Consider the following 21,972-nt stretch of genomic DNA (forward strand, 5'->3'; position numbering starts at 1 on the left):
GAAATGAGGAGTTCTGAGCCTGATTTTGATTTATGGATTGGTCCTTGTGGCTGCTGTGAATATGTTCTTGGTTCTCATTTGTATACAAAGCAAGAAAATTAGGTCTGTGCTATAAAAAAAATGGAAGCCCAGACAAAGATGTTCTGAAATGTAAGACCTAGCCATCAGTGTTTCACTGAGACAGTTCCTTCAGTGTTCTGTTTGATCATAGCTGTCCTCAGAATTCTTACATCAGCCTTGGTCTCTCAGGTTATCTATTAGCATCTTACTTTTCGGTGAACCAATGGCAAACATAGATACCGTCATTGCACCTATTATAAGGCATTGCTGTTTACTAACTGATGACAGTGGTTTAGAGGTTATCTCTGGGCACAAATCGTTATATCTATTAAGAATGTGTTCCCTTTCACTGCAGTTACATCAATATCTGCGTATTGCAGTAGTTCTGGGTTTTAGGGATGATGGATGTACCTATCAGTTACACTTGAATGTGAAATCTCTGGTGTTTTAAAAGTGGTTTCAGGTTTTTTTTTTAATCTCCTTCAGTTGACTCTCTGATACCCTCCATGCCATTCTAAATCCTAAGTGAAAGCATATCTAGCCATTTCTGTTTCCTCCAGCATGCAAAGTGTCATCTTTAGCCCCTGTGAGTTCCCAGAGACTTTCAGACAGTACATAATCAACTCGCAGTCAGATAAATGCATGCGCTGTATCAGCATAAATCAGGACTCAAATGCTAACCTCTAATGGACTTGCTGCAGAGCTGTGTAAATGCACAGAGCACTCTGCACAGCTTCTGATGTAATGCAAGGGAACGAGAATCCATGAAGAAAACTGTTTCTGCTTCCCTGGTCTCTGGCTGAACCTTTTTGGTACAAATCTCAATGTTCTGTGGTGGGTGCAGTTCCTGGATAGACCTGTAGACTTTTGCTTCACTTTCTTTAGCTTCTCCTGAAAGCAAATCTACAGATATTTTTATTTTTGCTTTACTTCTGCTGTCTTATAACCAAAATCATTGTGCACATGAAGTTTGGGCCACCATGTAATCTGTTCAGAACTTGCAGACTGCCTAGTCTGTCACTCTCCTTTCAGCTGGATCATTAACAGTGACATTAAATAGCATCAGACCCATCAGTGTTAGCATGAGCACTTTTGTCAGTGATAACTGCTCTGCTAAGGCAGCCCTGCTCCATGCAGCTGGAAATCTCTGACAGGACAATTCTAATGCTCCTTCTTTTAATAACACTGGGCCAGGCTCCCATGATGTGGGATGAGCACCATAGAAAAAGATCTGTGCTCTGAAGATGCTTGGGAGCGATGCTTGCAAGAGCATGCAGAGATCCTGATGCCACATCAAGACGCACTTCCAAAGAATATCACCATTTAAGTTTGTAGATACCAAATCAAACTCTTGGTTCAGTGTCCTCCAGGACAGGGAATCATTTCAATAGATATGTATTCCAGAGGTGAGAGCAGAGCCTTTCAGACGCAGCTTTTGGATGGCAATTCATCTACCAAGCCATGCTGAAACTAGGCCACCACTGAACGTATCTTGCATATGCAGAGCTCCCCCTCCTACTCACCCGTCTACTCTGCTCAGCTCCTTCCCTGTAAAGAGGTTGGAGGTGGGAAGAAAGGGGAGATGGGCTCTGTTGGTCCTCTGCTGGGTTTTCTCCTCTCTGACACCTGGTACGTGCACATGACTTGTGCCTGCTTACGTGGCTAGCAACTTTGCTGTTTAAACTCATGCCAATGGATTTCTTCGTAAAATTCTCTTTTTGGTGAAATAGAGGTAATCCTCACTGCTCCCAGAGTGACTGTTGATGTGGAGGGGATGAAGGACTGAGCAGTCAGTCAGGCTTACCAGCGGAAGGCACCACCTTTAATCACATTTCATTACAGCCAGAGGGCTAGAAATGCTGAAAGCTCTTGCATGGTGCGGGAATTAAAGGGCCAGGCAGAGGTTTACATACTGCTGTGTAGAGCTATAGCCAGGCAGACCTCAGAGACATGAACTGTCTGCTGAAGACTGTGAGCTTTGAACAATATGCAGTAAAAATGGTGCTGTTCAGAGTCTGGTATTTTTGACAGTGCACTTACTAGAGGCCCAGCCAAACCAATCTCCTCATTTCGCAGCATGTGGTAATAAATGGCTCTGTCCAGCTGCAGATTTGGACTGCATACCTGTCTCATCTCTGCAGTTGTTTGTTACAAATGAGAGCATACTGTGTGCAGCAGTTTGTTCAGTTAGGCTAATGGTGTTATATCAGTACGCACGTTTCTGTCTTTCCTGGGCTTAACCAGATTTGCTGCTGCCTTGCTGGCACTGGGCTGTTTATGCTTTCAGGAGCCAAACTGCATTTAACATCTAACACCCACTGGCTGATGCAGGAGCTTAATCCAGGTTACAGAGCAGAGCAGAGATAAGAGCATGTGTGGTTGGTCTCAGGAGTGCTGTGGGGAAAGTGGGGATATGGGTGATACTTTAAAGATCTGCAGGAGGCTGCTATTTCCAAATGAGCCTGAAGCATTGGTCTTGGTGTTTGTAGCAATGGTAGGAGCATGTGAAAAGATCCTTGAAGATGCTGCCTGGTCCTGCCTTGTTTCCAGAGCTTGTGGAGGGGGAGAAGGTATGAAGACAAATGATCCAAGGGACACCCCAGGGAGGAACACCGTGCAAAGGCTGCTTGATGCACTGAAGGGTGACAGGTGGCCCTTGTGATGAAGAATGCTATCACTACAGATCACCTTTCCTCTTGGGCCATTTTGCCTCTCTGTAGTGACAGTCTTCACTAAGTTGGCTTGTCCAGCAGAAGTCTGTCCTCATCCTGAAAGCATCATCATGTGATTTCCAGCCTTATCCTGGGAGTCCCAATAGCTCTCTGTCTCTTGTAGGACAGGATCTTGATTGTATGCTGGGGAAGGCAATCCATGTGTGCTGGCCAGGACAGCATTGTTGTATACTCCCAGTGCTGTGCCTGTTTGAAGGACAGGGTATGGAACATGCCTGGAATCTGGGCTGTCTGCAGCACAGATGCATTGAATTTGAAACCATATGTCAAGTGCTACAGTGCTGGAATCCTTTACATGGAGTAGAAGGAGGTTGTCTTATTTATCTTTTCTTCCTTATTTGTTTCAGAAGCCTCTTTTCTTTCTTATTTTGCTTTTTTCCATTGCAATTCATTTATTCTAAAACCTGAAGAATAATCCTCAAGGAAGGGGAGATGATATTTTCTGTTACCGCATCAGTTGATATACCCTGCCAGATCCTATACTCTATGGTGGTAATGTTAAATCTGAGACCTAAAATCCCCTCAAGGTTTAAAGTCACTTTGGCCAAGCAGCATACATCGGCCCCATAGCACAAAGGGCTGTAATGGAAAGAGAAGCAATTTGTGTGTATGTGTTTGCAGACTTCATACATTCAAAGAGATGTAATGTTGAAAGGGAAGAGCAAGAGAATTCAGTATCAATGAGCAGAGATAGATGAGCCCTGTGCACGTCATTTTTCAACACGGTACAAAACAAACTACCAGGAGCTTTTGTAAATTCATTGAAAATGGAAAGGAATCGGCTTTGTTTGTTTGTGTCAAGTATTACTTAACTCACACTTGATCTTCCTGGGAGATGTTAAAGGAAAGTCTTTAAAATCTGCAGTGACTTAACCTTACACAAGACATCCTGAGTTGTGCTGAGTTCAAGCATGCAGAATGGATCAATCAAGCTTGCAGAATGTCTGTTCAGTTGTTCCTGTTCATTTCTTTTTCATTTATCCTGGCAAAGCAGAACTTTGCCATCAGAAATGTATGTACCGCATGTAGAATGGTCAGTGGGAGCCTGGGGTTTGTATCCAAGATCTGAAATTGGACTTGTAGGTTCCCACCCAACGTTACATGGTGATGAGCAGGGCTGATCATATTGCATGAGACTGTTCCAAGTCACCTGGGGGCTGCACATGAACTGGTGAAATAAAGTCCTGGGTTGCACTGCAGTTGGGATCCCTGAAGCAGAAGCCACTTTTTTGATTTATTTGTGTGCTTTTCCCTACTTGTCCCCACTTCTCTTCGATAAGCAGAGCACACTGTCCACACACTCTTCCCTCCACATCTCCTACTATAGCAATTCTGTGTTCATGACGGCGGCCTGTAGATCATGATAACCTTTTTGGTCTGTAGCAATGCATCATTCTGAGTGCGCGTGCACACATTTCTGATGATGCTGAGTTATCAGAAGACCTTTATGGCCACAGATTGTTCACACAGCAATGCAGTCAGGGCTCAGTGCTTATCCTGAGCTCTCCAGTTCACTGCCAGCTCCCACAGAAAGCATCATAAGAACACCCCAGGAAGTGATGGATGCAAAAGAAAGCCAGAGAGTCTGAACAAGGACATACATTAAGCTTTACAGGAAGACATTTTTGTATACGTACTGCATATCATTAACATTATCAATAATTAATGTCACCAGAATCTTGGCAGAATCATAACCAGACAATGTAACAGGCATGACAGGGTGTATGTTGAAGGGGAAACAATGAATTAGTTAAATGTATTCCTGTTGCTCAAGTGGTGAGCTTTAGATGTGGAATTTGGCAGTAAGAACATGATGACTAAAATCATGCTACTAAAGTGGAGCAAACACCATCTTATCTTAATGTAAACAAATAAAGAAAATCCAAAAAGCTTGTGCATGTAAGGTAGCTTGAGCGTGATGGTGGGACATATTTTTCATTGCTGTTCCACGAAGATGTTGGTAATAATAAATGCTGCACGTGTGGGTTACAGGTGAATCAATGCTCCTAATGGGGGGCTTGGAGAGCTGCATGGAAATCACTCTGGTGGAAGTCAATAAGGGCATTGCTGAGTACTGCAGGAACAGACAATAGTGCATCTTTGTCTATCTTGTCATCTGTTGCATGAAAAAATTTGAAGCTGGCATCAAAGATGCATTTTCTATCTCAGGTGATTTTAGAGAATGGATTTAGTGGTGGGCAACCCTGCCCGTGGCAGCGGTAATTGGATCTTTGAGGCCCTTTCCAACCCAAGCCATTCTGTGATTATCAGGAACTAACTCAAAGTAGAACTGAATTTGGTACCCTATGCTGTGTGATGTATCCTTCTGTAAATGCTTCAACAAAGCAGTGGCTCAGGAGGAGATTTGCTGATTGCCGTTACCCTCTGGATAGCCATAATTCAGCCAAGGGGTTTGGAGCGGTTTTCTTCTTGTAGCCCAGATGGTGCTGCATGTTGTGTTAAGACATATGCTGCCCTGAAAGTAAAATGACCTATATAATTATTGCTGATCTAGAAATAGCACACAAAGCAGACCAAGACAAGTGGGTTTGATGTTGTCACTTTTCAGTAATTAATTGGACTAGGGAGCTCAAAATGAGAAAGAAATACCCATACCACCAGTTTCCAAGTTTCCAGGGCAGGCAGAGCCTGGAGAGCCCCCAGGACCTTGTGTGAACAGGTGCAATTGGCAATGGTGTGTTGGCACAAGCTGTCCCACAAGGCACCGGTGCTAACAGGGCAACTCTGAGACAATAAACTCAGTTTTATAGCTGCTTCAGAGGTGGGTTTGTTGTTATTTTTTTTTCTTTTTTTTTCAGGGCAATGTAACAGTAACATTGTGATTTCCCTTTTTGAAGCCAAATTGTACTGATCTTAGTCTTCAGTAGCTCCACACTAGAACTATACCATGCAACCCTACCTACAGTAGCACCCTGTTACTTACAGCCATGCTTACCACTCAGAGCTCAAGACCACAGAGTTTATCTGAAGTCACAGCAGTCACCTGGCTTGTGTGGTTTGGTTAATCCTGAGCGTGTTGCTCATGCTGGCACCTCATTGCTTTGGTTCCCAGCCTCCCCCAAAGGCTGAGGAGCCCATCTGTGGAGGGCCCAGGGGAGCTGGCACTGAATAGCACTGATTCAAGCAGCAGCATGACAACTCCCAGAAATAGATCCTGAACTGGAGTCAGGAGATTTAGATTGGATATAAGGAGAAAGTTTTTTACACTAAGGGTAGTGAAGCACCGGCACGGGTTGCCCAGAGAGGTGGTGGATGCCCCATTCCTGGGGACATTCAAGGTCAAGCTGGACGGGGCTCTGAACGCCTGATGGAGCTGTAGGTGTCCTTGCTCACTGCAGGGGGGTTGGACCAGATGGCCTTTAAGGGTTTCTTCTAATGCAGACAATTTGATGATTCCTTGAGAAGATAACACGGATGGAGGCTGCTTCTGAGGCTCTTCATCTGGCAGTATGAGATGAGCTTACCCTGAATTTCCTCCCCATTCACATGGAGAGAGTAGAAGTGACTTAAGTTTTCAAATCCGGGTGCAAGCATGGCTTCCTGAAGCTGGAGAGGATCTGAAGTGTGACTGGGGATGCTGTGACAAAAAGAACACAGCAGGAGGACTATTGCTGCAAGAGGCAAAGAGGTGAAGTTGTGAGGTTGGAGGTGAAGTTGTCTGTCTGGAGCAACAGCTCCCCACGTCACAGCTTGACTTTTCACATTATAAGAGACAGATCCTGAGAATCCCATTCACAAAATTCCTCTTATTTTTTGACATGTCAGTGCCAGAGCTCTGTGCAATGCAGGAACGGTCTGACACCACCCAGCTGAATCATGGAATTGTTTGAATTGGAAGGGACCCTTAAAGGCCACCTGGTTCATCTCCCCTGCAGTGAAGAGGGATACCCACAGCTCCATCAGGTGCTCAGAGTCCCACCCAGCCTGACCTTGGGTGTCTCCAGGGATGAGGCACTCACTGCCTCTCCGGGCAACCTGTGCCTCACCGCCCTTACCACAAAAAAACCTTTTCCCTGTATCCAATCTAAATCTCCACTTTTTCAGTTCAAAATCACCCACCCCCCCTCCTTGTCCTGTCACAACAGACTGACTTTGCTCCCTCTCTAAAATGACAACACGGATACTGGTTCCCAGTGCACCTGGGAAGTGGCACAGATCCTGCCCCTTCTGCATCTCTTAGCGATGCTTCTCTCCTTAATTGCAGGGCTCCCTGCACCACCTCTGCTAGCACAGCTTGCTTATGAGAATCAGTAAGAATGAAAATACAATAACAGAAAAAAAAAAAAACAAAAAAAGAATAAACAAGGCACACAGACACCTGCTGTGAGTTTATTTTGACAAGTGTCATTTAGAAGCAAGAAGCTGTGATCGTCTCTCCCCGGCGTGGCTGCAAGCAGCATGGAGCCAACTGCACAAAGCCGAGAGCTCAGTGGCAGAGCATGGCTTTTTCTGCTTGGCTGGTGGAGATCGGGGGGCAACTGGGGGCTCATGTGATGCGCGTAACTGCGGGGCTGTCTTTCCCCTGGAGGTGTAAGAGGAACCAGTGGCATCCCCACAGTGGGTGCGCCGTTTTAGTGCGCTCTGCGGGACGCTGTCGCGAGAGGGGATTAAGAGGCGGGGGATGCGCTTGCCTGGAAGGGTGCGCGTTCCCCCCCTGTGCGCACAGTCCGTGCCTACCCTGCCGAAGCGGTTAAGTGGGGGAGAGCAGCAGCCGGGCTGGCAGATTCCTGCCCTGTGATATGCCAGCCACAGGGTGACGCAAGGGCTGGAAGGCTCCAACTGAACAAGCCATTTTCACCTGCGTAATACGCGCTAGTGGAGATACAGCAACAGCAGCGGCGGCTCCGAGTCCCGCAGCCGGCCAGACCCAGCGCGGCCGCGCAGCAGCCAGCCCTCGGCGGCCACTTTCGGTGGCTCCCGCCGCAGCCCGAGAGCCAGAGCCAGCGGCCGCCTGGCAGCAGCATGTCAGCCCCGCCGGACCCCCAGGACCTGCTGCTGGCGGGCACCGCGGAGCGCTGGGCTGCGGCCGGGGCGGAGCAGTACGCGGCTGGGGCTGCGCTGCGGGATGGAGACGGGGCTCAGCAGCGGGAGCAGCTGGCGTTCGGCTCCGCCAGGGAGCACCCGCCCGTCGCCATGGCTACTGCATCCCCAGGTAAGAGGCGAGGGGTATCCGCTGATGCTCGACAAAGGGGCCTGGCGGCGGCAGCATCCCCTGCCTCTTTCCCCGTCCCTCCCCCTGCGCTTCGCCCAGCCCTGCTTCTTGAAAACACTGCTAGCGAGTTAGTGAGTGCATAGAAAAGAGCGAGCAATCGCGGCCTTTGCAAATTATTATCTCTGCTATGGTGGGGGAGGGGGGCGCAGGACCCAGCCAAGTTCCCCGAAGCTTTTTACTATTTGCTGGGCAAAGGGTTTCCAGTTTTCAGTCGGATTGTTGGAAGGCATTTGGTTGCAGTTCAACTTGGTGGGGCTCCGTCCTCATTTGTCTTACACCTGTACATGTCCAGAGAGAGTGACAGATTGCAGAGGAGTTACTTCACATATTCCTTACATACCTGAAATTTGTGCATGGTCCCGAGATGTTATTTCAGCACGCAGATTTTAATGGAGTGGCTGTTCTGAAGTGTTATTATCTTTTGTGCATGCTTTTGGAGATAGCATTGTAATCGCAGACTTTTTGATGGCTGTGTTTTCCTCCTTTAGGTGTACCTGACTTAAGGTGCATTTAGTTGAGCCAGGCTGTGTGGGTTCATTGATTTTTTTTCAATTTACTTTGGAGATGTATTTGTTTTCCCTTGGTTTAGGGTTCGTTTCTTCAGTGGGTGTGCCAACAGCAGGTGTGCGTGCATTAATATAGCTCAGAGGGCTTTGGCTTCCAGTATATCCTGATATAAATGGTTTAGGGAAAGCAGCTCTATTTCCTTCTTGGTGATATTTGCCCGCTTCCTTTCCCTCTACTGCCCACCCAGGAACTCAAATAACAACCCAGCCCTTGGGAACCTGGTGGATCCCATTTAGATTCCTCTTCACTGGGAAGCAGGTGTTTCCATTATGCAACCTGCGGTGTTAAACTTGTGTTGAGTAAGTTGAGGGTCAGGGCTTGGGATGGGAATTGGTCTTGTTATGCAATAGCTGCAGAAGCATTAGGAGCTGAGTTTTTGGGCTGAGTCCTTCTTAATCCCCTTCAGTTAATCAGCACAAAGAGGAGCTGGCCGGAATAATCAAGAGTCAGCGTGGCTATGTTATTCTGCTCATACTCATCTGTATGTTTCTTTCAGAGTTTGAGTGTTCATCTGTGCATGTGTGTTCTCTCGACATGGATGTTTCCCTGCTGCTTTTCTGTCTGCTTAACGCTACTGAGTTCAGTAGTAAAATGGGATCTAATGCCCATTGGCTGCTGTGGGAAATGTTTTGCTGTTTTGTAGCTGTTTTGTAGCTCTGGGCAGGCAGAAAATCTGCTGATGTGCTGCTCGTTCGCTGATCTGAGCCGTAGGTTGTGGAACGTGACTTTTTTGCTGGCAAGGGAGGCAGATGGTATTGTAAGGCTGCTTGGGGCGCAAGGCATGTGCGTGGAACAGGGAAGCATTGGGGTCCTGAGGTTGGGCTGCTCAATGGTGCAACGACACGAGGAAGGAGGAAGAGATCATGTGAGCTTTTGTTGCTCACTGATGGATAAAAATATGGCCATGCTGAATCTTAGCATACAGAACAAAAAAGACTGATCTCTGAAATAGTATAAATCCCAATACATTGAATAGTTGTTAACATTTAATAGAAGTTTCTTCAAGCTTAGCCTTGTTTACAGATTCAGGCTTAGAGAATGCAGAATAGAAAGAATGGTAGAATAAAAGAAAAAGAAGAAAAAGAAAAAAGTGGAGAGAAAGGTAAAGAAGAGGGAAAAGGAAAAAAGAAAAAAAGGAAAAAAAAATCTTCTGCTTTTGGAATCATCTGCAAAGGGACTTTGCATATATTTGTTAGCATTTGTCAAATGGTGGCAAGGTAGAGTTAAAGTGAGCAATGCAGACCTTCCCAGATGTTTGCTAGCAATCAGTCTGATTAGCAACATCTTGAGAGCAGGACTGTGTTTTACATATTTTTCATTTTGTTTTCCCTGTTTAATAGATATCTGGTGTGTGTGTTTGTGCATGTGTGTGTTAAGTGTGTATGTGTGCCAGACACAGCAGTATCCCAATCAGTGGAGCCCTGTGCCTGCAGTCTCTATTTGTGGCTGCAGTGCCTACATTTCTGTTCTATATTACCTACACAGAGAGAAGTACAGCATTTCACGATTCTCTGTGTGACTAAATGTTCTCAAGTTGCTGAGTAAGAGTTCTGTCATATTGCTGAACATCTGAAACTGTAAAGTATTTCAGAAAACTCTGTAATTCTGCTGCTTAGAGGGGACTGCTGCATGTTCCTAAATGCCCGTGAAGGATAGCTGGCTCCAGAAAGTACTGTAAACTTAGGACTCTTGCTACTTAATGGAGCACCTGGGGACAATTCAGGCAAGGAACAAGGCATCCAAACAAGAGCCAACCTGGCCTGTTTGCTTTCCAAACAACTTCCAACACATCCTATATCTTTCTCTCCAGCTCTCAAACAAGCCCTTTTTGTAAAGACCACTGTTATGCTCTGTGAGGCAAGAGAAGGATACGGAGACTGGGAGATTCTCCCAGCATGAGAACAGATGATGGGAATTTATCACAAGATGTTCAGAAATTTTCTTACACAACCTAAACATTTGCAAACTTTCCCCGACCTGGGCTTTTGTTTTAAGTTTGAAAACCAGCCAGGGATTGTTGAAAGGTTCGGGAATATTTTCAAGCTGGCCTTGGGCCCAGCCTTGAGCCAAGCTGGCTTCGTGTCAAAACCTTGTGAGTGGTTTCTGAATGATGAAAAGCAATGGGTTTCACTGCGTGTTCTCTGGATCAACCAAAATCTGCAGTGATTGGAATTACAGAAGAATATTTCCCACAAAGAGTGGAAAGCTCAGAGATTTCTCAAGCAAAGTCGGGGTAATAAGGAGCTGCAGATCCCACAGCTGCTCCTCCTTGGGCAATAAAGATTGACTCCAGTAGCTTCTGGGCATGGGCAAAGCAGAGTTCCACTTGCTTTTCCATTTGGCCTCTAGATTTTGCTGAAAATATTCCACTCCTTCAAATTGTTCCTTCTCGAAGATGAATTTGGTTTAAGGTGAGAGGAGCTTGCAGGCAGCTCTTGCAAGGGCTGGGGAGCTGTTTTGTGTTGATGAAGAAGAGCCCCATATCACCCAACACACCATCTGGTCACAGATTCTGTTATTTATTTTTATACATCAACAGTGATTAAAATTCCTTGAAAAGCATTATTTCCAAAAATATGACACAGGCTGCCAGGCATTTCCCAGAATAAATAAATAGATGTGGTTTCCTTCAGAGAGATGGCAAAAGGTAAGAAGGGACTCTACCTCCATGGTGCAGATGCAGGGAGGTGGTGGAGTCTCCATCCCTGGAGATATTCAAGAACTGTGGAGTTGTGGCACTGAGGGACATGGGCAGTGGGCACGGTGAGGGTGGGTTGACAGTTGGATTTGGTGATCTTAGAGGTCTTTTCTGACCTTAATGATACTATGACTGTATGAGTCTATGATTTTATCCATGGGATGATTTCCAGTCAGTGGTGGCAGTCCCTTCATCCACGTAGTTGAGGTTGGCAGCTGCCAGTGAACCCTGCTTGCTGTTACTCACACTGGGATGCTCTTTGCCTTCAGCCTGGCACAGCAGTCAGGACCTCCCTGGCTGTCATGTCCCATTCCTCCTGCTTAGAGAAGCCACAGCTGGGGTCCAGCTGTGCTATGGGAGATGGCATTGAACACCTGGGCCATGCCTATGAGGATGGCAAACAGCACCTATGGGAACCCTTCTGGAATGGCACCCAGGGGCTGGTTGGAATCTTCAGGAGTGTCTAAGTGGCACAAAAGTCCCATGTTTTGGGGACTGAATGCTGCAGATGTATGTGCGAGGAAGGTGAGCTGTCCTAATTCCTGCTGCCCTGTGAGAAGGAGAGTTCCTCCGAGCTCAGTGTTTTTAGTAAAGGTATTTCTAGAAACCATTTGTAATTCACATCATTTGTAGGGATCAGTTTTGAAAATGTGTGCCAAGTACCTCCAGCTATGGGCTGGGCCACCAGAATGCATTGCCAGCCAGGGCTGTGGTGAGCTGCTCCCAGCAGAAGCCTGTGTTCATACTGATATCCTTCATCTGTAAATCCTATTTTCTCTCTGATTTCTGGAGAGACTGAGTTACTGGTGGCTTTACTGCTCAGCGTGAAAGATGATTTTGGTCGTTTCCATGCAGATTAAGAGCTCTGGTATTCACCTAGATGGAGAGAAGTGGGTGTGAGCATGACTATCTGCGCTTGTGTGGTTAGGCACTGATGCTTTTGGGGTATGTCAGAACACGGCCAAATGCTGAGCAGGTTACTTTTGCTACCTTCTTTGCCTTCCTAGCCTCCCAAGTATTGCCCCCCAAAATCTGCCCTGCCAAGCATCCAAGGAGATGTACCGTATCAGGCTGTGTGCACTGTAAAGGCTGAGATCCAAAACCCATTGTTTTTTAAAGTTGCTGTAGAAAGAGTTTTGATAGGGTGGATTCACTGACCCAAGCGTTTGCCGCAGGGGAGCCTGAGGAGTTGTTCACAAATACGTCCACAACTGTCAGGCAGTCTCGCTGTGATTCAGCCAACTGAGGACAGATTTAATCTCACTGTGGAAGGATATATATCCATGATAATTTTATTTTTGAAATTCTAGTCCTTCCTGATTCAGATAATTGAATTTGTTATTTTTTACTCTCCTCCCTAGACTGAAACGATGCTGGAATGAGAATGATGGAGATCATTTGGTGGAAGCCTCTGTGTGGCCCCTGATGTTGTGTGACTGGAAGTAATGCTTTGCAGGGAGACAGAAACACTGTGGGTCTCTTCTTGGACCCTTCTCTTCCTGTCATTCTCATAAAGTTTGACAGAGTGGCCGTTTCGTCACAGCCCACAATCAATCATCTAGAAGAAATTCTTGTTGAAATACCACCTTGGTGAAGCAGGAGTGAGAGATCCTCTTGGGCTCTCCAGCGTGAACATCTGGGTCTGAAAAGTGCAGTTGGAGAAGCATGAGATCTCCAGGCTTGAAATCTGTGCAGGCCCTTTCCCTACAGGGATGTAGGTGACTGCATCCCCATTTGACTTCAGAGCTGCAGATGTGTTGAGGAAGAGGATGAGGCAGATGAAAGATAGAAACAACACCAGGGAGGGTGACTCACCTGCCTTCTTTTATTCTTTTTCGCGGAGTAATGAAACGTTTTATTTATAGGCAAGGACAGAGGAGGAGAGGCTGGGGAGGAGAAGAGTAGCAACGGGAAGGCTGTGGATGTTCCAGTTGAATTTTGCATGTGGCACCTTCCCTGGGCTGCATGGCACGGGGTCTCACTGGTATGATGCTCCTTGAACTCTGGCAGCTTGGGGCCTTTGGGAGCGTGTTCCATGCCACCACCCTTTGGTGCAGAACCTTTTCCTAACACCCAGCCTGACCCTTCCCTGATGCAGTTCCATGCCATCCCTTTGGGTTGTGCTGCCTTTGGCTCAGTGCTTTTCAAAAAGTTAGGCAGATGCCACAGGTCTGCCCATCTTGTATTCACAGCATGTCCCATGGAGGGACACTGGCCCAATGTGTGGACTGGACTGACCCCGTGATGCTCAGGAGTAGCGTGTGGCTCTGCATCACACCTTGAGACCTAATAATTCTGTGCACACGTGTTTTACCTCAAAGTTACCAAAATAGCTAAGGAGTGGTTTCACATCATTAACAGGGAATAGAGTTTTTTAAATTGGTGTCTGAAGAGTTTGCCTCGCTTTCCCTTCTGAGCAGTCTGTACTTCCAAAATGGGCCAAGAATGCACAGAGCCTTTTCCTCAACATGGCATTTACAGCCTTCTGTCTGTTTTTCATATTCTGTTCTTAGTGTCAGATTGAGGCTGCTTGCAAATTTCTGGGGTTTCTTTGTTTTTAGGCTGTCTTAGCAAACTGTACCTTCAAGTAACGAAGCATTATTGATAATTAGTTTTCCACTGTAAGGGAAGTAATGTGCTGCAGTAGACTGTGCATGATTCAGCACTGAGGAGCGCACTCCGCATTTAGTATTCATGGTTCTGAAGTCACGTCTGCTTTATGGTCACCCCGTGCTCTAAGAAACTGCAAGTTCCTTCAGCGGTGAGAAAATCTTTGGCATTCACCTGCAAAACCAAACTTGAAACAGTAATAATTGCACATCTCAGTCCTTGTTTCAATGAAGTACTTAATACCCTTGTAAGATAAGGTAGCTGGTTCTTCAGAGACTATTTTGACACCCCTGCCACTAACAGCTACAGTTTTCCCAGCATCTCCTTCATATAGTGATGACTCTTTGACTCTAAGATTATATGATCCTATTCTATGAATCCCATCCTGGACGTGTTGCCACAGGAAGGAGTTTCCCTGGGTGCTGCTGAGGATGGAGCCCAGGAGGCTGCACACTGAAGGATGCTTTCTGTGCTGGGGGAGCTCTGGAGGTCTGCTGAGCTATGCCAGCTGTAGGCTTTGCTGTGCTGCACAGGACATGAGTTACATTCTGTTTTTCAGCAGTGCTGAATTTATGAACTGCATCTGATTTATTGTTAGGAGCTCTGAAGTGCTTGTTAATCACAGCCAGTGAAAAACAAAAGTAAGAGACAGCCTTGTCAGGCAGGGAGCCTTCCCAGTGCCAGCCGCTGGGAATCTTGTGTTTCTTTCTCTTGACCCATAGGAATTTTTTCCATGCAAATGTGGGTCTGTGTCTTGGTGGCACATGCAGGCACTCTCCATGCAGAGGGGCTGTGGGCAGCCTGAGCTGTTGGAGTTCACACTGATTTTCTTCTGCTGTGTATGACCCCTTGCATGCTGCTCCTGAATGGGGTGCCATTAAAGGAATCAATGGAGAAAAACACTGCAGTCATGCCTTGCAGTCAGCGAGGGACTTTGACCATTTGCAGGTTTAATTCTGCCCCCCAGCCTGGAGGTAACAGGGCTGAAGGAGTATGTCTAATAGCATTTTGCATACTAAGGAGGTGGGGACACCTTCAACCCATGTACATCCTGACATGCACATAGCCTGCCGAGCAGTTCAGCTTGGCAATGCTATTATAAAAGCCAACAGTATCTTGGGCTGCATCAAAAGAATCAAGGCCAACAGGGCAAGGGAGGGGATCCTGCCCCTCTGTGCTGTGAGATCTCACCTGGAGTACTGCGTCCAGACAGGGAGTCCTCAGTGCAGGAGACACATGGACCTGTTGGAGAGTGTCCAGAGGAGGGCTACAAAAATGGTCCCAGGGATGGAACACCTCCCTATGAGGACAGGCTGAGAGAGCTGGGGCTGTGCAGCCTGGAGAAGGAAAGGCTCCAGGGAGACCTGAGAGCAGCTTTTGCTTTCTCTCTTTGAGAAAGAAGGGGACAGGCTCTTTAGGAGGGTCTGCTGTGACAGGACAAGGGTAAGTGGTTTCACACTAAAAGAGGAGAGATTTAGATTGGATATAAGGAAAAAGTTTTTTACAATAAGGATTAACAGCACTGCAGCTGGGATGGGAAGTGAAAACCCAAGGTATGCAGACGTAGGGAGCTCAGCACCTCGTATGTGCTCCCCTCTGCTTAGCGGCACCCTTTGTGCGGCATGGGAGGGTTTGGTGAGGTGTTATGGATATCATCTCTCCTCTCACTACTAATGTGTGAGCAGGGACTGAATTTCCATAAGCCTTAATTACGTCTTTCCCTTCGTGTCCTTCATTCAGGGGCTAAAGAGATGCATTTTCTACCTGTGTGTGGGAAAAGCTTTGAGTATCAGAGTATTTTCATTCCTGTTGACTTCAGCAATGAGGTGTAGCACAATGCACTGGAAATGAAGTGTGCGCTTTGGCTGTACAGGGGCTGAACCACTATGCAGGTGTAGCTGTGGGATGTGCACTGTAACCATGCATTCTGCAGACTTACAGCAGTACGAGGAAGCTGTGCTCTCCAGCCCTTTTACAGAAGTTACAGAAATGAGTTATAGAAATGTAGATCCCTATTCTGCTCATCATTTTTTCCTCTGATAGTTGATTTCTCAGGTCTTCCAGGTGATGCCTACACAAATAATCCGTGATTCTCAGACAGGAATTAATTTGCAGGAGGGACGTTGTGCCTGCAGGAGAAGCTCCAAGGGGATGTGTGAGAGCTGGGAGAAGTCCCAGAGGACTCAATCTCTTCTGAACATGTTGTTTGTGAAAGAAACAGGATATGGAGCCTCCATGCAGTAGTTATCATTTTCACTCATTAGAAGCCATTGTACCAAAATGGCTGGCAAATGACATCTCAGTAAAACAGATGAGATAGGGTTTTTACATCATTAAACAGTGTGGAGTGGATCTTCAGTAGGTGGCAGCTGATTCTCTACTTAAAAGTTTTATGTGCGTTCAGTGTGGGTACATAGCATGCAGCGCTGAGAAGTCAAGCGAGCCAATTGTTGTTTGCATGCACAAATGTGGAGCCATTGCCTGAAAACTGGGTTATTTTTACCTGGATGAAGTAAGAATGAAACACACGACAGCCTCTGCTGATGCCCGGAAAAAAGGAGTGAAATTCCTGAAATTTGAGCTTTTTGAGAACTCACCATCCAGCAGAAGATCATCCCACAAGAGGTATATGGGTCAAAATGATAACGAATAAAAATGAGTGGAATCTTAGAAATCAAATGCTTGCATTTGCAAATTCTCCCCCAGTCCATTAGTGTGTTTGACACGATATGGCTACCAGCAGGACTCAGAAATGTACCTTGTCTTTGTTTGGGTTTATAGCAGGGCGGTTACTCCAAATTAACATGTATTATATGTTAAATGGATTAATTCTGCCCTGTAGAATTCTCTGTTCTACTTCAGAATTGCTGCGTTAGGCGCTTTTTTTCTTTCCTACCTTAGAAATTAACACTGCGGATTACAGGGGATGCTGTGATTAGGTAGCACTGTCAGAGCCAGTTGCTGTTTCAGGATCATTTTTTCTTCGGCGTCTCTCTGACATTGGCCTCTGTAATTCAGTTGCTGTGTTGCAGAAGTTCAGGTCAGAGCTAAGGAGATGGGCGTGGGGATTTACGCTGTGTGAAATGTGTGCAGTCTGCTTTTTACTTTGAGCTTGCTAAACAGACCATGCATAATCCCCAGAATATTTAGTAGATCTGCCAGGCCGTGAAGATGGCATTTGTAATATCCAGCTAGCTGCATGCACTCTAACATGGTTGTCCATCCCTGTGCATCCAAACTATTCAGAAGTGGCCTGAGGATGGAGTGCTGAACTACGTGTGCAAGGAAAATATTTCCCAGTCAGAGATTCTGGAGTTTGGACTTCTTCCTCTCCCCTTCTCTCTCTGATGTTGCATCATTCTTCTAACCTACTTCAGAGCATCTAGCATACTGCATGTTTTGCAGGTGAATCATAGTGTGCAACACACTTAGGCGTTTGTGCTGTGCAAGTACACTGTCAGCTCATATTTGATAACCTACCAGCAAACAGGGCTGTTTTCCTGGAAGCTTGGGATCCTAGCATCGTTTTCCAAGTGAGAATAATGCACCCACTGTTAATAAATCAAGCCGGGTCTGAGGATGCCTCACCACTTTCACTGCCTCCTTGATTAGCATTATCCTCAGAGGTATAAATTAAAGAGGAAAATATATAATCTGGGAAGCTTTCCAACATCGTCTTTGAAAATGTGAGCTGTGCTTTGCTGAGATGTCTGTGGTGGAGGAATGCTAATGGCAGTGCTGAAGATGTGTGCTGATTGCACCCAGAAGAGCAGGGAAATGCACAGAATAGCTTCCTTTCTTTTCCCTTTGTCATCAGGATAATTTCTAATGCTGTCTGCACAGGATGAATCTCGAGCTGTTTCTACACAGTGCTGATCCCAGAAATACGGCTTCAGTCGCTCCTTCTCTACTGTTTGTTCCATTATTCTGACATCCGCATAAAATATGTTACATTTTTTTCCATCTCAGCCTCCAGATAATTGCCTGCAGTTGCCAGCAGTGAGCGCCCGCAGTCCCTCTGCTTTGTTGGTCAAAGCCTGAGCTTCAGCAAGAAGGATCTGGGGGATTTCTTCCAACTTTCCTGTGATCGTCCATGATGAGTTCCCACGAGGCGTCATCACAGCCGGGCAGTGCTCGTGGTGCTTCCATCACCACCAAGGGAAGAGAAGTGTGCCACAGAATGTGCTGATTGGCAAAAAAGTATTTCACAGGGAGGGTGTGATTCTAGCAAAGTTCCAGCTGTTCTGAATGAGCTGCAGAGGGATTTTTCAGCATATCAGCAGCATTTTGGAAATGGAAATGACACATCTTCCAATACTTTCTTAGGAGCTGATTTTCTCCTTCCCCTCACTGTAACCTGCTTGGGTCTGTAGTATTTACTGAAACTAAGAGTTTAGCAGGACTGTAGTACTTGGAGCTCTGCTTCATAATGGCTGTGTTTCTGTTTGCTTTCTCTCTGCCAGCTCTCTGCCAACATCATCCTTTGCTTTCCAGGAGACGGTGAAAGCACAGACAGGAAGAAGACTGAACTAGTGTTCCCCATCCTGGGGAGCTGTGAAGAGGTGAATACCTTTACTGCTGATTTGCAGATGAGAAAACCGATGCACAGTGGACAGAAGGGTCTTACAAATAGACCCCAGCAGCTCCATCGGAAGTAGCTGTGGGTCTGCCGAGGCTCAGGCAGTGCCAGGCTGCTCCACAGAGGTTCTGCTTCATCATCAGTGAATCGGTTTGTGGGGCCTCTCAGGTTGAGGCTCCAAAAAGTCATTCCTGTCTCCTGAAAAATGTAGGGCAGCTATTTTTACTTAGTTGCGTGAAGGTATTTTTTTTTTTTCTGCCTGCTTTTCACTTTTAAATTCATGTTAGGGTTTCTTATGTTTTGCAAAGGCATTCATCCTTCCTGCTGAACAGTTCAGAGGGAATCCTATAAGTGCCATGCATTATTTGCTGCCTATACTGACACTGCTAAATTAGCTGAAGCAATGTATTTCAACTGTTCCAGACATTTTTCCTATGGAGCTTTCTTTTCCACAGGCAGGTTTGCTGTTTCCCCTTCATTTGAGATGAAAAGAAAATTGAAAATAATATGAAATTTTCCCACAGGACAGAATTTATTTTTCAGTAGCTCCACTTCCAGCTAATGTCAGGAAAAACACAAACAACCACAGTCAGTATGTTTCATTTCAGCCCTGCATTTATGACTTACTCTTTGCCACCACTGTCTGAAAAGCAGCAACACTGACACGCTTTACTCTCAGCTTGAAAATGCCAATTTAATCTGAGAGCAAATGCTCTACCAACTAGGATTTATTAGGACCTATGTTATGCTCTAAAGAGGCGTGTGCCTTCGGTTGTCTCTTGCTGGTGACAGTGAAGTCGCCTTCTGGCCCAGCCCATCTAATGGCTGCTGAACTATAATCATAGAATCATTAAAGTTGGAAAAGACCTCTAAGATCGCCAAGTCCAACCTCAGATGACCCCCACCATGCCCACTAAGCCATGTCCATCAATGCTACATCTCCACAGTTCTTGAACACCTCCAGGGGTGGTGACTCCACCACCATGCAGGTTCTTCTCTCTTTATGCCAAATGTCTTTGCCACCATATGGAGCAGAAGATACGAGGCCATCAGCATTCACCAGCCCAGCAGCTGCCCAGCATCCTCGGATTCAAAGTGCTTCCTCCTTTACTTGCTTAAAAGTGTGACTTGCACGCTGGTGCCAAGGCAAGGGAAGGAAAGCCAGTGAAAGCAGAAAATCCGTCTTTCTTCTAAAACTCTACACACATAGACAACAAAACAACATAAAAGCTGCCTCTTCTTTTTTGTGTTAGTTGGAAAGCAGCGCAGACTCCTCAGTGAGCGGTCAGTGAAATCTTCAGGTGCCATCAGGTTCCTTTCCCAGCCTACCATGTTGTGTTGCAAAGACAGATGCTTCCTCAGCTTTGCAGTGCTGTATGTTTTAATCGGCGGTTTTAGAAAAAAACAAAACCACAACAGACTGCTGCAGAAATTTTCAACCAATTCCAGCCCCATTTTCCATCAGTGGTTTGAGGTCTCTCTGCTGTACTACATACAGTTCATGAGAAGATGTTTTAGAGGAGTTGGTTTATGACCTCATCCAGCAGAAAGTTAAGAGGGAAGGGGATATTTGCTGCTGGTGCTTGGGGTGAACAGCCAGAAGAAACGAGCTGCGCTGAAAGTCAGTGTAAGCACAAGGATAGAATTGTATAAATTGAACAAGAGGGTTCAAGGGAGGAGAGGAAATTAGAACGGAGAGAAAAAGAAATGTCAAGAGGAAGAAATCCAAACTACTTTCAAACTTGAGGTTTGTGGAGGAAATTAGGTAATGTGATGCTTGCATCGGTAAGGAGTTAAGCTTAGAAACTCAGCAGGTGCCTTCTGCTCTACTTCGCCCTCATTCACGAGCTCTGGAGAGCTCTTAGCCACCCCCACCCTATACACACCCCATTGTTTACTTGGACCTGTTAACATAATTTCCCTTAAAAAAGCTTTTGAATTAATTTTACTTTTGCTGTTATTTCCTTTACTCAACTGGAAAGGCATTAAATCCTTATTATTTAATGGGGATTTAATGAGAAGTTTGTATAGCCTTTGGGCATGGAAGTCCCATCCAGACAAGCGTTATGTTGCAGCAGGACCTGACCTCACTCACCAAATACTTGGAAACTGGCTGGCTTCTCCCCACTCCTACAGCTTGCACTGGAAAACTACAAGAAGACCATGAAGACTTTGCCAGTTGTATAAAGGGGCTGAATAAACATGAAGAGGTTCAGCAGGCACAGGGCTTCACAGTAGGGTAAACACAGAATGGGAAACCACAGATATCAAAAGGATTGGGGGTGCTGAGGGTCACAGGTGTTGTAGGAAGTGATGCCTGGGCCAACGATGGATCTTCGTAATGTCGTTCAGGTCTTTCTGGACTTTCTTTTGCAGGAGTCTACAAGCTGTGGTGAGTGATGGTAGCAGGAAATGTGGCAATTTCTCCTCCTATCTACAGTAATTTCTCCTTTTCTTGTCTGCGGTCCCTGTCCTGTTCAGATCAGTTACCCATTGAAAGTGCACACCAACCATGAGTCTCAGAAAAATGGGAATTGCTGATGTTTCTTTATTTCAGTGCCTTTTTATGCTTTTTTTTTTTTTTTTTTTTTTTTTTGCTATAAAAGTAGTTTCTGTTTTGCAGGAAAACCCTGCTTTCCATGGGGAGTGAAGTGACACCTGCGGACAAACATAGCAATCAGTGTTTATAGGTTGGATAAGCTGAGCGGTTTTTGGCTTGAAATAGTAATAACAAAGATTTTTAATAAATGTAAGCGTAGTGCCTGCATCCAAGGAAGCAAGAATGGGAAAACAGATGCAGCACGTTAATCCGATCTGATTAGTATTGCTAAATACGTTAAGGTAGATGGAAAATGGAAAGCATGAATCACTGGTTAATAAATGTAGACTGTGTGTCAAGCCTGATGGTTTACCTCAATAAGATGGCCATTGTTTTATGATGGGATTATAGTGAAATGTACAACCCTGTGCTACATGGGAATCTGCTGGCTGAGGTGGAGGCTGGCAGTGCAGTCATGGCACACTGGCTGTTACCTACAGAACAGAGAGCTTGATTGGAAGGAAAATGCTCAGGAAGCATGAGAGCTGCTGGTGGGGCTCCTTGGTTAGACCTGGGACCCATCTTATTGAACTGCTTTGTTGAATGCTTGGCACCAAAAGCCAGAGCAGCCCATGGGAGTATGCTTGGAGTCAGGGTGAGAGGCGAATGGAGCATCTGATGCAGGAGATGGCAGAACTGCGTGGTTGTGAGCAATAGGAATTCATTCCCAACGCTCTGCAAGTGTGAAAGGAGCTGTCCTGTCATGTGCCAGAGTCACCACTGCCCTCTGAAAAAATGGTGAAAACAGGAACAGTGGCAACAGAGAAAAAAATACTGAAATCCAAAATATTTGACTGTTAGTTTCAATACTTTCCAAAATAAACCCCAACATTTGCTTCGAAATAATTCTAATTTGACAAAAACAGAAAAAGGTTCAGTTTTACTGAAATGACT

General features: G+C 45.8%; 1 protein-coding gene across 2 annotated transcripts in view; it reads left to right on the top strand.

The window, feature by feature from the left end:
• Window positions 1–21,972, top strand: part of RTN1 (reticulon 1) — a 116,885-nt gene that overhangs the window by 13,802 nt on the left and 81,111 nt on the right. Inside the window, exon 1 of one of the 2 annotated variants that reach the window (NM_001001466.3) lies at window positions 7,621–7,965. The exons of the other annotated variant lie outside the window; for it this stretch is intronic. Coding sequence (NP_001001466.2) covers window positions 7,776–7,965 — 190 coding nt within the window. The 5' untranslated portion in view covers window positions 7,621–7,775. Of the gene's footprint in view, window positions 1–7,620; window positions 7,966–21,972 lie in introns of those variants that run through there. 2 annotated transcript variants of the gene reach the window in all.

The sequence above is a fragment of the Gallus gallus genome, chromosome 5, assembly GCF_016699485.2.
Source record: "Gallus gallus isolate bGalGal1 chromosome 5, bGalGal1.mat.broiler.GRCg7b, whole genome shotgun sequence".
Taxonomy (NCBI): domain Eukaryota; kingdom Metazoa; phylum Chordata; class Aves; order Galliformes; family Phasianidae; genus Gallus; species Gallus gallus.